We start from the raw sequence: 16,486 nt of genomic DNA, 5'->3' as shown, positions 1-16,486 counted from the left end.
AGAAATAAAGTTCCATAGTTCTAATAGATGTATCAGAAGAGCTCACTGATAGTTGTGATTTTGGTGACATGAAAAGTACACTGGAAGCAGCATCAATGACCAAATTACCTGTAGGATTCCTTCTGGCACTCAGCTGTCTATAGTTATTTACTGTGACTCCTAGTGAGAAATTTTGATGTTTCTCTCTTAATTAAACTAAAATATTTAAGATGTTTATAATAGGAAGTAATATGGAAACATCTAGACTTACCATGGCACCTCTCAGCCCGTTGCTTGTATGTCCTACTGCAACACCTAAACAAAGGCCCGTGGATACAATTCGTGTGTCTTTAGTCACATCCTACATCTCTTTGCTTAGCTATGTTGCCTGTCTTCCTTGGCTCTCAGACTTAAAGGTAAGATTTAAATGAAGTCTCAGTGTCAGACTTACGATCTTGGTTTTCAGAAATGACCAGGTGTCATTTGGCTACCAGTAATGATTGGATTAAAACCAAAACAATGGAGGGGCACGTGGGTGGCTCAGTCAGTTAAATCATCTGACTTTTGGTTTCAGCACGGGTCATGATCTCACAGTTCATGGGTTCAAGCCCTGCATCAGGCTCTGTGCTGGCAGTGCGGAGTCCTCTGTCTCTGCCCCTCCCCCACTCATGTTCTCGGCCTCTCTCAAAATAAATGGATAAACTTAAAATAATGGAAGAGACATTTTATGGGAGCCCCCAAGTAGAAGTAGTACTCCCTTCTAGAGGATTTTTTTTTTTTTTAATAAAGAAACACTCTTTGTTTTTAACGTTTTATTTATTTTTGAGACAGGGAGAGACAGAGCATGAACAGGGGAGGATCAGAGAGAGGGAGACACAGAATCTGAAACAGGCTCCAGGCTCTGAGCTGTCAGCACAGAGCCCGATGCGGGGCTGGAACTCACGAACCATGAGATCACGACCTGAGCTGAAGTCGGCTGCTTAACCAACTGAGAGCCACCCAGGCGCCCCTCTAGAGGATTTTTAAATATATCTTTTTAATTAAGTAGGCTCCATGCCCAACGTGGGGCTTGAACTCATGACCCTGATATCAAGAGTCGCATGCTCCACCGAATGAGCCAGCTGGACACCCCACCTCCTAAGGGATTTTAATGAAGAATCTACAAACTACTGGAGAGTCACATTTTTACTTGATGTCACCTTGTAATTCTAAATTCCTACAGTGTTTTTAAATATCACAGAGTAAGAGACTGAACTTGACAACTAAATCCTAGCAGAGACCTAATTCTGGCTTTTCCATCTTCTCTAAAATTCCCATGTGGAATAGAGCACGGTTCTCTATTTCTCTACCTAGGAGGCAACTTTGCCTCCCACGGGACATTTAGCAATGTCTACAGACATTTTTGATTGTCATGACTTAGAAGTGCTTCTGACGTTTAGTAGGTGGAAGCCAAGGATGCTGCTAAACATCCCATAGGGCACAACACAGGACAGTTCCCCACAACAAAGAATTATCTGGTTTTCCAAATACCACTATGCTAAGGTTGAGAAACCCTAGGAATAGACAGGTCACTTTTCCTTTAGTGGAATTAGCACAGCCTGCTTATTTCCAGAAGGTTTTGCTTCCTGAGTTCTAGCAAGTTTGAGGGAATTCATTTTCTTAGAGAAGCCTGAAAGGAGATGGGCTGCAGGAAAAGTGGGCAGGTGAGTGGTAGACACCAGGCTCCTAAGTTGGTCCACCTTCAAGAAGTACAGCATGGGCCCTACATGGATGTAGTGCAGTTCCAAGACCAGCTCCTCTGGCCTATCCCATGGGACTGAGGTGATTTCCAAAACTTCTGATCATAGAATGCTAGGTATATGTTTATATCCTCAGAGAATACACTTGTCTTTTTTGTAATACTTTTTGTTTCGTTTTTGAAAAATATAGAAAAGGAATTAAGGAGCATACAGGAATACACATTTAACATAAAATGGTAATTTACAGGGTCAAAGAACTAAAGAAAGGCATTAAATGTTGTGCTTCAGCTACCAGTCGAAATCGGACCTCTGGAAACTCTTCTCCAAAACGAATCCAGAGCTCCCCTGTGGCCCTGCCAGGGGATAAGTGTTCTCCCAAAAAAGTCAAGCTGGGACTTCAGCAGTCATTCACAGCAGCTCCCGGTTCCACGAGAGGGAAGGCTCATCCTCTGGCAAACCGCCCACCCAATATCCCTTTTGCTCCTGTACCTAAAGTTCCCAGTAAAAGGGGTGGATCCAGAGGGAGTCTTCACCAAGAGTGGGTCATTCAGACTAGCCCTGTGAAGGGAGCCACACGGTCTGGACATTCAGTCAAAAAAAGCGAAGAGTCTGCCTCATTGTGCTCTGAGAAAATTCAAATGAGCCACAAAGCTGCCCGCAGATGGGGAAGCAGGACCCCTGGCCCAGGAGAAGACCCGGTGCATGGCAAACTGCCCTCCAAGTGCAAGAAAGTGCAGACTGTGCAGCCAGTGCAGAAGCAGCTTGTGTCACGAGTTGAGCTCTCCGCTGGCAACCTCCACCACTTAGCAGAATACAGTCAGGGCAGCAAGGGGAGCACACCTGCCAGGTCTGCCTCTGAAGCTTGGACAGACATCCCTCCACACCAGAAGGAGAGGGAGGAACATTTGCGCTTTTATCACCAGCAGTTCCAGCAGCCGCCTCTCCTCCAGCAGAAGTTAAAGTACCAACCACTGGAAAGGTTTTTATGCCAGTACAGGCCCCTAGAGGGGCAGCTCCAGAAGGAGACCCCTCCTCCCTTCTGTTCTTACTCTGAGAGCCAGGATGGAGCCCAAACTGAGGACCTTGATGACAGCGATTTCAGTGAAGATTCTTTTTCACATGTCTCCAGTCAGAGAACCACAAAGCAGAGAAACACCCTAGAGAATAGCGAAGGTTCATTCTTCCTTCATCAGAGGGAACAAGGACCTGAGGAGCAGGTGGCTGAAAGGCAGCGAAGTCTGCTTTTTAACCCCAGGACAGATGGTGATGAGAAGTGTCTAACTGGAAGCTGGATGTACTCCAGGGACCCCACAAGCCACAGAAGAGCAGCACTTAATCGTGGCCACAGCCCAAGTAAGTTACCTTTGGACTGGAGCAGAGAGGAGGACTCTACCTCCTCAGCACCTTCTCCCAGAGACAACCTGGCAGAGAAGCCTTACTGCTCACAGGTAGAGTTTGTATATGGCCAGAAAAGAGGTGGCAGCCCAGCCTTTGATCTCAGACAGAATGCCTTCAGAAGTGAGGTTCCTGGGCAGGCCGAGGGTACTTCACCATCCCTGGAGGCAGATGGTTTCATTTTCTCACTATCCCACATTGCAGTTGCAAGATCTCCAGACCAAAGAGACACAGTCAGTACACCTCTGAAAGAAGTCAGACAAGACAGCCCAACAGCAAAGAACAGTTACGCATACCAAGACGACGACTCTAAAGGGGAATCAGGCACATGCTCTGAATATGCTTCTGGAGTGATGGCTCCCCTCACTGTGTCCCTCCTGGAGAACACAGACAATGAGGGCTCTCTTTCCTTGGAACAGCTGGCCCAGGATGGGCCTGTGCATAGTCTAGCGGCAGTGGACACAGGGGGACCAGCTGTGGACCACACAGTGCCATCTGATGATCAAAAGGCACTTCTGCCAATCTCTTCGGCAACTGGGCACCTGTGGCTCTCATCATCTCCCCCTGACAATAAGCCTAGTGGTGGTCTTCCAGCTCTGTCCCCATCACCCATCCGTCAGCAGCCCCCGGACAAGCTACCCACAAGTGAGGCCGACCTAGGAGGGGTCTGCGAGAGCACAGAGACTGCTCTCTTCTCCCAGGAACATGTGGGTAGCCAGCAGTATGATGCTGATGCTAAGGACACAGAGCTGAACAGCTCCCAAGGTTTCCCAGGAAAGCCCTTCCCCACCATACATACTGGAGGACCCCACCCTGGGCCTATATTCACCCCACAAACAGAAAGTAGTGATATGGCTGACCAGCCCTGGGCCCAGGAAAGAAAACATCCAACAGGTCTTGGTTGGCAGGAGCTGAGTTTGTCCACAGACCCCATCAAGTTGTCTTGCTCCAACACAGACGTCGTATGGCTCAAATACAGGCTGATCCCAAGACGCTTAGCAAGGCCAGGCTCTCCCCTGATCCCTAGCTGCTCTCCAGAGACAGCAGGAAAAGTCCATCAGCTCACCCTGGGGCATGCACAGTAAGTTGGACACTCCCCAAGACTCGAGCCCCTCTGGCACCCCTACTTCCACCCCAGGTTAACGTTTTGTCTGTCCTGGGAATGGCTATTGTTGGCTCAGTGTCAGAGCTATTCTACAACTAGAGAGGCTTTGTCCAGCTTTTCAAGGGAGCTTGCCTAGATGCACCTGACATGGAGAGCAAGAATAAAATGTATGGGAGCAGGCCCACCAGGGTGGATGAACCCTGAGTCTGGAAAAGCTGGGACTTGAGTGGGAGAAGGGAGGATCTGTCACCTGTGGTAAGTTCAGAATCCTCTTCATTCTGTTGGGTCTGTATTCCTGAAGTGCTGCCCAGAGATGCAAAAGCTGTAGCCTTGTGCCCGCAGAACCAAGACAGGCTGGCCACCTTCCAAAATGATGAAGTTGATCAAAAACAGAGGGACTAGTGGTTTGTACTGCTTTCCCCAAAGGATGCTGTAGATGGTGCAACAAAAAGAGATGGGACAGAGGCATAGAAAAAAAAAAAGGCAGAGGGATCAAGCAGGGCCCCTCTCAGCATTAGAGGCTGGGAGATGGAGGGCAGGGTGGGTGTGTGGGAACAGAGGCTACAGCCCTTTGCTAGGGCTCCTGACATCTAGGCCGGCTGTGTGCCTGCTGCTCGCTTTGGCTCCAGGCCAAGGCCATGAACAAAAAGGACATGCAGGGATGCACAGGTGAGAGGAGCCTGGCAGATCCTCCAGTTTCTAGCTCAAACCCCCTGCTTTGGTCCCTGGACGCCCAGGGAGGAGAGATGATGGCAGGCAAAACAGCAGGCTCTACCCCGTGCCAAGTGTGTCACCTCCAGTGGCCACAGCCTTGAACCTTTTGGCAGGGAAGCTATGGGCAGCTCCTGTAAAGAGCACTCATCCCTGTCCTTCAGTGTAGCTGGGGAGGCAGGGACAGCTTGAGAAGTGCCTCTTTCCTGGTATCTTCTTGGTATACTCTAGTGCCTAAATAAGCCCTAAGAACAGGTGACAGGGGAGGAGGTGATGGTGAGCTGGCCTTGGTCAAAGCTTTGACCACTTTGGGCAGAGGCAGTTCCTGGCCTGGAAATAAGGCTCTCAGCTCCCAAAAGTTGCCCAAGAGAGATGGAAGGCCCAGAGGATCACACTGTCCCCTCTGGTGTTTCCAGGCAGGTGGTCATTCGAGCACACCAGGAACAGCTGGATGAAATGGCAAAACTGGGCTTCAAGGAGGAGACCCTAATGAGCCAGTTGGCTCTTAATGTAAGTGGCCTTGGCTAGACCCTCAGGGGCTCTTGGGAATTAGCCTGTGGGCAGTTTGATGGTCATCCTTGTTTGCTGCAGTTATGTGTGGGGTAAGGGTCTGCTATCCTACTCTAGGAGGCCTTGTGCCACTCCTCTGACATAGCTCAAGGGGGGCACAAGGACAGGTGAGAGATGGTACTACACTCCCTGTTTCCAGGCTAAAATGTTTCCAGCCTGTATCCTGTGCCATTCTGCCTTCTTCTTGACTTGCTAGGGCCCCTCCCTGTGACAGTAAGTGACCTACCACATGCAAACCAGGGGTATTTTCACAAAAACAACCCTCTGTCCTGCAGAATACCTCTCATAGAAGTTTCTCAAATGCAGGGGTGCCTACCTGGCTCAGTCAGTGGAGCATGCAACTCTTGGGGTTGTGGGTTTGAGCCCCACATTGGGTAGAGATTACTTTAAAATAAAAACCTTGGGGCGCCTGGGTGGCGCAGTCGGTTAAGCGTCCGACTTCAGCCAGGTCACGATCTCGCGGTCCGTGAGTTCGAGCCCCGCGTTGGGCTCTGGGCTGATGGCTCAGAGCCTGGAGCCTGTTTCCAATTCTGTGTCTCCCTCTCTCTCTGCCCCTCCCCCATTCATGCTCTGTCTCTCTCTGTCCCAAAAATAAATTAAAAAAAAAGTTGAAAAAAAAAAAATAAAAACTTTTTTTAAAATTCATTTTGAGAGAGTGCGTGCAAGCTTGGGGGGGGTGGGGTAGAAAAGAAAAGAATCCCGATCAGGCTCTGTGTTGTCAGCGCAAAGCCTGATGTGGAGCTCGAACCCACAAACTGTTGAGATCATGACCTGAGCTGAAGTCAGATGCATAATGGACCAGGTCACCCAGGTGCCCCTTAAAAATAAAATCTTAAAAAAGTTTCTCAAATGCAGAGAAATGAGCCTCACCCTGTGCCATAGTGACTCTCCTGCAGATTTTCCAGCTGAAGGATGGACCTGGGCTCTGAAAACTTGCAAGAGAAGGGACTAGAAAAGCAGATCCTGAGAGAAGGCTAGCAAAAGCTCCATTTGTCCTTTGTTTCCTTTCTCAGGATTTTGAAGATTTTGTGACCCAGCTGGATGAAATCATGGTTCTGAAATCCAAGTGCATCCAGAGTCTGAGGAGCCAGCTTCAGCTATATCTGGCCTGCCACAGGCCAGCCACCGCCCCTGAGAGAACAATGGTGTCTTAGAGTAAGACCCAGTATGAGGTGATGGCAGCTCAGGAGCCTGTGCTGAAGGGGCCTCTGCCAGGTCCTCCCTGCAGATACCAGACCCACTCCCTGATCCTTCTCAGGCTACCCTTTCCCTAGCCACACATGGCCTTGACTGGGCCCCAGCTCCTCTCTCAGGACCAAGACTCTGTCCCTCAATTTCAAGCACAAGGCCATCTGTAAGGAAGGACAGAGCAGCCTAAAAAAAAACAATATGGCCCTCCCTTTTCTTTGGGGCTAGAAGAGAATTTGTCTTACTGACCTCTTGTCTGGAAACACACTTGGGTCTAATAACCTTGTAGATGTTTCTGAATTTAAGGCTCAGAGGATGAGGTCAGTGGTAATGTAAATGCCAAAGGCCACAAGCTGGAGAAGAAACCATGCTGAACTCAGGGGCTTTGTTAGATGAATTCTGTTCTTCAAGACTTAGCCAAAAACTAAAACACTGGTGGCTTGTAGTGGGGGCTGGGTGAGCTCTGCCCCATCAGCCCTTGGAGACTGGTTTGGGGTTTAGGTTGCATACGTGGGACAGGCTTTATACCCCCAGTTCCCCTCCCTTCCTGCAATCCAGACACAGAAGGGAGTGTTCATATTACTGCATTATTCTTTTCCCATCTCTGCTTCTGCTGGGATGACTGGCCTATTATAAGCCCTAACAGCACCCATGCTCCTGTGGCAGGCAGTTCCTGGCTCCTGAGTCCTCACCTGTCACCCCTCTCGTGGCAAAGTTGAAGGGGAGGATCTCAGGCAAGTCCATCTCCTAGTGTTAACTTTAACATGACCCTGACTGTCCACTACCTCAAGAGCCTGTGTTAGTAGTATCTTGGCAGGAGTGCTCCAGTCAGTAGTCTTGAGAATCTGAAGCAAAATTTTTACACACCCTTTTCATCAGGAAGAGGCTCAAGACAAAGACAAATACAAACTGGTCCATCACTTACTAGGGCCTCCCGGGTCAAACTTCAGATTCATGTGTCAGCCTTGGCCCGGATGCCCACTATAATGTGTGAATCTTCAATTTCTTACAGGGAAAGGACACCTTTGTAAGGTTTTAAAAGGAAGGCTTAATTAAGAGGATAGAAGCATTAACTGGCTTTCAACAAGACTGCAGCCCTGCTGCCCTTTAACTGATCTGAGCACTAGAGGGCGGCCTCTTTCCTGGCCAAAAGACTGCAGTCTCTCCTCATATGATCACTCAAAATACTAGACCCATTCCCAGCCATGAGCATAAGGTAGGGACTACAGGATGGCATTAAGTATAAAGACCAGAAACTTCAGGGAGGAATCTAGTTCTCTCAGCTACAACAGCACCACTGAGAGCTGGTGAAACAGTCTGAATCCAGTTCTGCCTGCGGCGCACAGCACATAAACGCCTGATGCTTCTCACAGGGAAAGGTACTTCCTCGTTTCTGAGTGACTACACCACAGGCCCAGCCTGTCTCACCTCCAGTCTTGCAGGAAGGCATATGTCCTTGTTCCAGAGACTGAGCTACGTCAGGTTTGTAACAGATCCTCATCTGGGTCTGCCTCTTCAAACCAAAACCCAGGGCAGACTGCAGGGCCAGCTTCTGGGTACCAAAGGCCTACAGTGGGAAGAAAGTACTAAAAAGACAAAATAGTTAGCTCCTATTTCATGAGCAGCAAATCTAAGCAGGAACCTCTTCACCACCCACCCCAGCCCCTCAGTAAAACAGCACTTGGCAATAAATTATCACAGCAGAACATACCTTTTAGAGTTTTATTAGTAGTTCTCTGAAGAATCAAAATAGTTAGCAAATTACTTTAGATTCAAGACTGTATATCCTTTGTATTTAGATCTTTAATGATGAACAACATAATACAAAACAAACGAAAGAGACTGATTTCTATGACTAGGTGTTACTCATTGTGTCATCCTAGAGCAGGGGGCTGGAGGGAGAGGCTGTTCTCCAAGGAGAACTGAGGTGGAGTTAGTGCTGGGCTACTAAATTGCAGCCTATTTCTCCCCACTCGATGTGCTGGGAAGGGGCCAATGATTTCTTAAACCAACAACTGCTTCCGAGAGAAGGGAGCTCTAAAATCCTGGGTAGCAGAGGATTGTGGTCCAAACCAAGCCAAAAGAAACAGGCTGGGGCAGGGAAGCATGGTAACTGCCTGGCAGAAGAGGCAAACTCAGCGCCCCATGGGGAAAAGGGCATTTTTTGCACCTCAGAGACATTGCAGAACCAGTGTAACACTAAGATTTTGTTGGGAAAAAAAAAACAAAAACCCTGGAAGAACCTTTCAATTGCACTCAACCTGGATCAGAGTTCAGTCCACCAGTGCAGGGGAGGGAAGCATCTAGCCCTAAAGCAGCAGAGTCTGGCCCTCCCACCCCTTCTTCCTGACTCCTTTTGGCAGCTGGGCCAGGTTTCGGCTGAGGACATACCCCAGAAGGACCAGGGAAGTCTCTCTGGAGGGCCAAGGTGGGAAGGTCACTTCTCAAAATACAAATACATTTAATATGGAAGGAGCCAGAGCAGTTCTGGAGGCATTCACATGCCCAAATCTTCCCTACTTTCTCCCCAGCTCAGAGACTGGCAAGCACAGTCTCCACGCCTGACCTTCCACCCCCAAAAGAAAATCGGGAAGTGTGTCCCTTCTCCTTCCCCACACATGGGATCCTCAGGGCCTCCTGCGGGGGTGGTTCCATGGCAGGGCCTAGGCAGCGCCTGGTCTCAGCTGGCTCCTGCCCGAGCCATGAGGTCTTCCAAAGCATTGTCCTGGTCATTGTTGTGTAGTAGCAGAACTTCCTTAATGTCTTTCAGTTCAAAGCCCATTTCCTTAAATTTGCTCATTAACTGAAGAAACTCCATCATCTAAAGGACAAAAAGAGAAGAAAGATTGAAGAAAGGGGTCTGGCCACATAGTAGGGTAGAGGAATGTGTATGTAGGGGGCTGCTTGGGGGAATCTGCTTTTGCCAGAGCCTCATGAGTTTCTCTGAGGTCCCCCAACAAGCACAAGGGGGCTGTAGAGGAAGCCAGGCAGATAGGCTGATGCCACAGCCTATCATCCTTCAGGAACTATGCCCAGTTCCAACTCCTGCTGTCTCATTTGCATCCCACTAACCAAAATCCACACTCAAGGCAGGATACTGAACCCAGAAACAGCCAGGAAGCAGGCTGGGCAAAGTGACTAGCAATCTCCTCAGTCATCCAGAAGTATGGCTTTTTGCCCAGGTCATTTCCCCTTCCCTTCCCTGGGACTCTAGATAATCTTCAACCCAATACTTCATCAAGCCTCTAACAACCCAAACTATCCAAATGCTGTCTGGACACTTAAGAAATTATGTATTTTGACTACCTCTGCCTGCACTCACTAGTAGGAAAAGGTGACTCTTGGACAGGAGACACTACTTTGTCCCTCCTTTCCAGAGGGTTCCCTTGAGGCACAAAGGGTCCTACCTTTTCCTCTGAACACTGGTGCATTTCCAGAGCCTCTTCCACTAAAAGAGGGTCGAAGCCCTTCTCACAGAGCTGTCCATGTGCAAAGAGATAGTCGAGAATCTTAAAAAAATAAAAAAAGTTTGAGCACTTATCACCACTCTTGCCTGAGTTTCCCAAGAGTCTTAGACAAGCCAGTAAGGGTGACGTCTGCTTCCCACCTGGCTATTAGATCCTGGATAGGACTTGAATTTGTATTGTGAACTGCATCCAACACAGTAGGACCTCGGTGACTATTTGCTGAAAAGACAGGCATACCCTTCTAAACATGAGTAGCCATTTTTCAAAGGAGTTCCTGTCACAGCTGATTCATCTCTCCCAGAATGTCAACTCCACAGACGGGGCAGAATATACTAACAAATAGCCCAAATCACAAAATGCCAAGATTTAGGTCTCCAGTACCCTATTTTGTAACACTCTGGGCATCTATGACAGGATAAACATTTCTGGGAGGAGACATCAGACCATATCTCAAGCCTAGTGTGCCCTCAGGAGGGGCAGAGAACAGTCCCAACGGCTCCAATGCACCCTTTCCTCTAGGCTTTTCTCTAGCGTAGGTCCCAGGGCAGCCCCCAAAGCAGAAGCACTGCTGCTGAGGCTGCTACTTTCTCCAAAAATATTGCCCTGAGTCCCGCCAACTCACAGGAAAGGACGCTGGGGCTAGGAATCTGATGGGGCTCTAGGATATAAGCAGGACATTACTCCAGCCCCAGAGGTCTAGGACCTCTCTCCAGGCTGACCACTCACCACCCACCCCACCCCAACCCCCAGCCAACCAACCACTCACCTGCTCAATATTCTCTCCTTTCTTCTTCATGGCTCTCAGGACACACTCATATGAGTAGCCCATGTTGACCACAGTCTCCACACACTGCCGCTCACTGGGGGACAGTGTCTGCAGTTCAGAATAGGCCTGGGGACAGCTGGGAGTGTTGGGCACTTGTGACATTGAGAAATTAGGAGGTGTGACCTGGTGGTGGAGAAACCAGAGGATCAGGCAGGAATAAAGACAACGGGGGCCCCAGAAGACATGTCCCCTAAGTAGCCCAGTCCAGGGGCTTGCTATTTCTGACACTTACCACATTCCCAAACAGTTGGCCTGGTAGAAAGGGCCAGATTGCTGGCCAGACATCCTAAAGATGGGTAAGGGAGCACCAGATGAGGAAAAGAAAAGCTGGGAAGACACCTGCAATTGGATTGTCCTCTGCCCTCATCCCAGCTTGCAGAATAAGAAAATACTACAAGAGCTACATGCCCTTCTATGTTCAAATCCCTTGGGCTTGAATTGGAGAGATAAGTTCTGAGGCTGCCCATGGGACGGATGGCAAGATGGCTGCTATGATTTCTCTCCCGGGCTCCATTATCCCTTTCACAGGTTGTGCTTCAGGGTCATAAAAGGTTCATTCACCTCAGACACCCCTAACTCTGGGGCTCTTTCCCAACAATGTCTCTATCCCTGCTTCTATCCCTGGGCTGGGCAGAGACTGCGAGTGCTGTTCCCCTGCATGGCCAGTTCAGTGGCTCAGAGCTTTGAGGGCACTCCACCTTTGCCCTGCACCACAAGCTACAAGGCTTCAATTCCCTGCTACAGCTGCCAATACTGAAGGACTATTAGCCACACCAGGCTGGGCCCTCAAGAAATGGAATGTGTACTCCAGGGCCCTGCCTCTACTGTCCTGCAGGCAGCCTGCTACATGCCCTAGGACTCTATTAACCTCAGTCGGATTGATGGGTAGAACTCTTTCTACCCCTTCTGATAATGACTCAGGCCCAAGGCATGAAGGCTACTCACTCCCAGGCCTAAGGACCAAACCACAATGGAACAAGGTCATAGTTCAGCCCAGCTCCCAAGAACCAGGGAAAGTATTTCAACAGAATTTTTACTTCCTTTGGGGAGAGGGAGGGTGTGCTTAGGAAGCAGGGAACTCAGCTCCCCCCGCCCCATCCTAGAAAGACATTCAAAGTTAATAGCTATAACCAGATACTTTCCTCAAAGTCAGTTGGGAAAAGCCAAAACTATAGGCTTTCAAGCTCACTGTTTCCTTTTATCCATCTCACCCACAGCACACCCCTGGCAGCCTAGTCACAGGGCTCAGTCATTGAGTTACAGGAGTCACAACAGGGCAGAGACTGGATCAAACCAGTCTGGTACTTCGCAGGTCCCAACAAATCTCTCTTCAGGGTCAGGGTCTAACTGGGCTTGAGAATACCAAAAGCCAAATATGATTAATCATACTGCTGGCACAGTACTTCTCACATCACAGTATGCTAATGTGAGCACCCTACCATGTCACACGTATTTCTGAATCCCCAGGGCCTTGCTTTAGGTTTGGTGTTTATAGGCCCTGCTCATCAATTGTTGAATAAATGGAGGTCTATTAGGATTTTTTTTTTTTTTTTTTTTTTTTTTTTTGAGGGCAAGTTGGGGAGGAGCAGAAAGAAAGGAAGAAAGAAAATCTTAAAAAGGCTCCAAGCATGGAGCCTGATGCAGGGCTCAATCCCACAACCATGAGATCAAGACCTGAGCTGAAATCAAGTCAGATGCTTAGCCACCCAGGTGCTCTGGTCTATTAGGATTTCAAAGGGGGAATTTAACACAGCAAATTGACACTGATTCTCCCTCCCCAAAACCCACTACAATGATAATAAAACTATTAATCTTTAAGGTCAAAAAAAGAGGGAACAGCAGTGGACAATATATTTCAATGAAATATTAGAACACGGAATGCTAGCAGAAGCAGTGAAGTTATAAGTAAGTGGGAGAAAGAAGAGTCAGTCCACCAGCCCTTCAAAACTCCTGAGAGGGGTTCAGCATTTGGAAGCACCAGGTACTGTTGTGATAAGGCAAGGACACAAAGTGAGTGATTAGAGCGATAAGACCCTCAGGGAAAACCTTCCCCACCTGACCCTCACCCTCTTCAGGGGGGCAGAAAGTTCAGTCTCTAGGACTAAAATACGGATACAAGGGACGGCATATGACAAAATGAGCTATAAGAACAAAAGGGGAATTTAAGTAAAAATCCTATACACCAGACTTCCCCAACCTTCCTTAACCCTCAGGCAGAATTCTCAGGTGAAACTGTAAGCCTCCAAAACCTTCACATGTTGACACTTTGCAGAGCCCCCCGAAGCCTACTAACCTTCAACCTACAGTGAAACTTAGTGATTGGCAAGTACACCCCAACACACACATTTCCCCCTCTGCTGATTTTTTTTAAGTGCCTCGCTCTTAAATGTGAATAGAAAGCCAGAGATCCCAAACCAAGAGAGAGAATAGACAAAGAAAGCACTTGGGATTTAAAGTATGGTAAAGTTTTATTTAAAAGATTGTGAGATTTTTAAAAAATGATTATAAGACAGTCAAAGATATATCCAGAAAGTAAAACATAAAGACAAAAAGATAAGGGGCATCTGGCTGGCTCAGGCAGTAGTAGCACGTGACTCTTAATCTCTGGATCATGAGTTAGAGCACCACACTGGGTGTAAAGATTACTTAAAAAATAAAAACCTAAAAAGTCTCCTCTTTTAAAGAAAAAGAAAAGGACAGGAAACAAAAGAATAGCACATTAGAACAACAGTCAAGGAGGTCCAATATCCAGTTATAGGAATTCCAGAAAAAGAGAAAACAGAAAATATTAATAAAAGAAAAAAAATCTCAACAGATGTTGGTGAGGATGCGGAGAAAGAGGAACCCTTCTGCACTGCTGGTGAGAATGCAAACTGGTGCAGCCACTCTGGAAAACAGTATGGAGGTTTCTCAAAAAAATTAACAGTTGAACTACCCTATGACCCAGCAATTGAACTACTAGGTATTTATCCAAAGGATACAAAAATGCTGGTTCGAAGGGGGCACGGGCACCCCAACGTTTATAGCAGCACTATCGACAATAGCCAAAGTATGGACAGAGCCCAAATATCCATCGACTGATGAATGGATAAAGAAGATGTGGTATATATATTCAATGGAGTATTAGTGATAAAAAGGAATGAAATCTTACCATTTGCAACAACATGGATGGAACTAGAGCGTATTATGCTAACCAAAATAAGTCAGAGAAAGACAAATATGTGATTTCACTCATGTGGAATTTAAGAAATGAAACAGATGAACATAGGGGAAGGGAAACAAAAATAAGACAAAAACAGAGAGGGAAACAAACCATAAGGGACTCTTAAATACAGAGAACAAACTGAGGGTTGCTGGTGGGGTGTTGGGTATGGGGATGTGCTTAGATGCGCGATGGGCATTAAGGAGGGTACTTGTTGGGATAAGCACTGGGTGTTATACAAAAGTGATGAATCATTAGATTCTATTCCTGAAATCATTATTACACTATATCTTAACTAATTTGGATTTAAATTTTTTAAAAAATCTCAGATTTTTTAAAAACTGAGCTGAGCCTTATGAAAGGATCTAGGAGGGCCTAGTAGCACAATAAATGAACAAGGCACAGCACACCATGAGTAAACTTCAAATCTCCAGAAATGAAGATCCCAAAATCTATTTGAGCAGGTGGTGGTTGGAAGAACACAGAAGCACAGGAATGCTAGAAAGCAGTGGAGCTTATACTTCAATAAAGTTTCTTTAAAAAGAGAAGGAACAATGTCTTGAAAATTCTTAAAGGGAAACAATCTTCAACTAAGAAATCTAAATCCATCCAAACTATCATTCGCACATAAGGTTAAAATTAAGACATTTCTGGACACTCAAGGACTCAAAACTGACAGGTTACCCAGTATGTTTGGATGTGTCAGAATGAGAAAATTATCATTGGGTCTCTGATCGCTCTCTTGGAGCATTTGGACAAAACTGGAAACAAATACAAAAAAACTATGCAGAGGAGCACCTGGCTGGCTCTGTCCATAGTGCATGTGACTCAATCTTGGGGTTGTGAGTTTGAGCCCCATGTTGGGGGCAGAGAATACTTTAAAAAAAAAAAAATCTTTAAAAAAATTTTTGTGACTTTTTTTTTTTTTTAAAGTATCCTCTACCCCCAACATGGGCTTGAACTCACAACCCTGAGATCGAGTCACAAGCTCCACCAACTGAGCAAGCCAGGTGCCCCAAACTGCAAATTTTTTAAATGGAGTAATTTATGAGAAAAAAACTGCAAAATTAAAAAAAAAATCACAATACAGTATCTGAATTTGACAATAAATATTTACCCAATCATAATAATGTGAACAGCACCATTAATTTACCAAGTTTTGTGATATAATTATGATGGAAGCTATAGGAAGGAGGTAGAGGAGCTACTATAAAAGCTAAATCCTCAACTATAACGAAGTATAAAACTATCTAAAATTGATAAATTTAGGGGGCACCTGGGTGGCTCAGTCAGTTGAGGGTCCAAATCTGGCTCAGGCCATGATCTCATGGTTCATGAGTTTGAGCCCCACATCAGACTCGCTGCTGTCAGCACAGAGCTGGCTTCAGATCCTCTGTCCCTCTCTCTGCCCCTCCCCCACTTGTGCTCTCTCAAAAATAAACATCTAAAAAGAAAGAGTAAAATAAAATTAATTTAGAAAAAGCAACATAAGCACTTTATTTAGAAATACATAGATAAATCCCAGCAGAAATGGCTTAAAGAGTCCAAAGTGCCTAACTAAAGGAAGCAAAACTGGAGTTGGGGAGTGGTGAGTCAGGGAGCTACTGTTTTTCAATATGACTTGATTGGGGTGCCTGGCTGGCTCAATCAGTAGAGCATGTGACTCATGACCCTAAGGTCATGAGCCTTACATTGGGTGCAGAGATAAATAAATAATTTAAAATAAATAGGGGCCCCTGGGTGGCTCAGTCGGTTAAAGCATCCAACTCTTGATTTCTGCTCAGGTCATGATCTCACAATTCATGAGATCGAGCCCCACATCAGGCTCCCCACTAACAGCATAGAGCATGCTTGGGATTCTCACTCTCTCCCTCTCTCTCTGCCCCTCTCTGGCTCACTCATGCACACACATGCACTCTCTCTTTTTCAAAATAAACAAACTTAAAAAAAAAAAAAAAACCTAGAGGGGCACTTGGGTGGCTCAGCTAATTAAGCATCCAACTCAGGTCATGATCTTGCAGTTTATGAGTTCAAGTGCCACATCGAGCTCTGTGCTGACAGCTCAGAGCCTGGAGCCTGCTTCACATTCTATGTCTCCCTTTCTGTCTCTGCCCCTCCCCCACTCATGCTCTGTCTCTGTCTCTGTCTCTCTCTCTCTCCCCCTCAAAAATAAAACATTAAAAAAAATTTAGGGGCACATGGCTGCCTCAATCAGTTGGGTGTCCAACTTTGGCTCAGGTCATGATCTCACAATTTGTGGGTTCGAGCCCCGCGTCAGGCTCTGTGCTGACAGCTTAGAGCCTG

General features: G+C 46.9%; 2 protein-coding genes across 14 annotated transcripts in view; one reads left to right on the top strand and one right to left on the bottom strand.

Annotated features, from left to right (window-relative positions):
* Positions 1 to 8,533, top strand: part of KIF24 (kinesin family member 24) — a 76,265-nt gene extending 67,732 nt beyond the window's left edge. For 10 of the 11 annotated variants that reach the window (XM_019816096.3, XM_023242392.2, XM_011288585.3 and 7 more), the window contains 3 exons: positions 1,966 to 4,194; positions 5,346 to 5,439; positions 6,513 to 8,533. In XM_019816096.3, coding sequence (XP_019671655.2) covers positions 1,966 to 4,194; positions 5,346 to 5,439; positions 6,513 to 6,653 — 2,464 coding nt within the window. In that variant the 3' untranslated portion in view covers positions 6,654 to 8,533. Of the gene's footprint in view, positions 1 to 1,965; positions 4,474 to 5,345; positions 5,440 to 6,512 lie in introns of those variants that run through there. The other variant, XR_006589100.1, reaches the window with a different exon arrangement.
* Positions 8,396 to 16,486, bottom strand: part of UBAP1 (ubiquitin associated protein 1) — a 61,448-nt gene continuing 53,357 nt past the window's right edge. For 2 of the 3 annotated variants that reach the window (XM_006939221.5, XM_006939220.5), the window contains 3 exons: positions 10,921 to 11,103; positions 10,095 to 10,196; positions 8,396 to 9,508 (listed from right to left, as the gene is read on the bottom strand). In XM_006939221.5, coding sequence (XP_006939283.1) covers positions 9,368 to 9,508; positions 10,095 to 10,196; positions 10,921 to 11,103 — 426 coding nt within the window. In that variant the 3' untranslated portion in view covers positions 8,396 to 9,367. The remainder of the gene's footprint in view (positions 9,509 to 10,094; positions 10,197 to 10,920; positions 11,104 to 16,486) is intronic. The other variant, XM_019816104.3, reaches the window with a different exon arrangement.

This window comes from Felis catus, chromosome D4, assembly GCF_018350175.1.
Source record: "Felis catus isolate Fca126 chromosome D4, F.catus_Fca126_mat1.0, whole genome shotgun sequence".
NCBI lineage: Eukaryota > Metazoa > Chordata > Mammalia > Carnivora > Felidae > Felis > Felis catus.
Note: the sequence above shows the minus strand (reverse complement) of the source record. Positions and strands in the feature narration are given on the sequence as shown.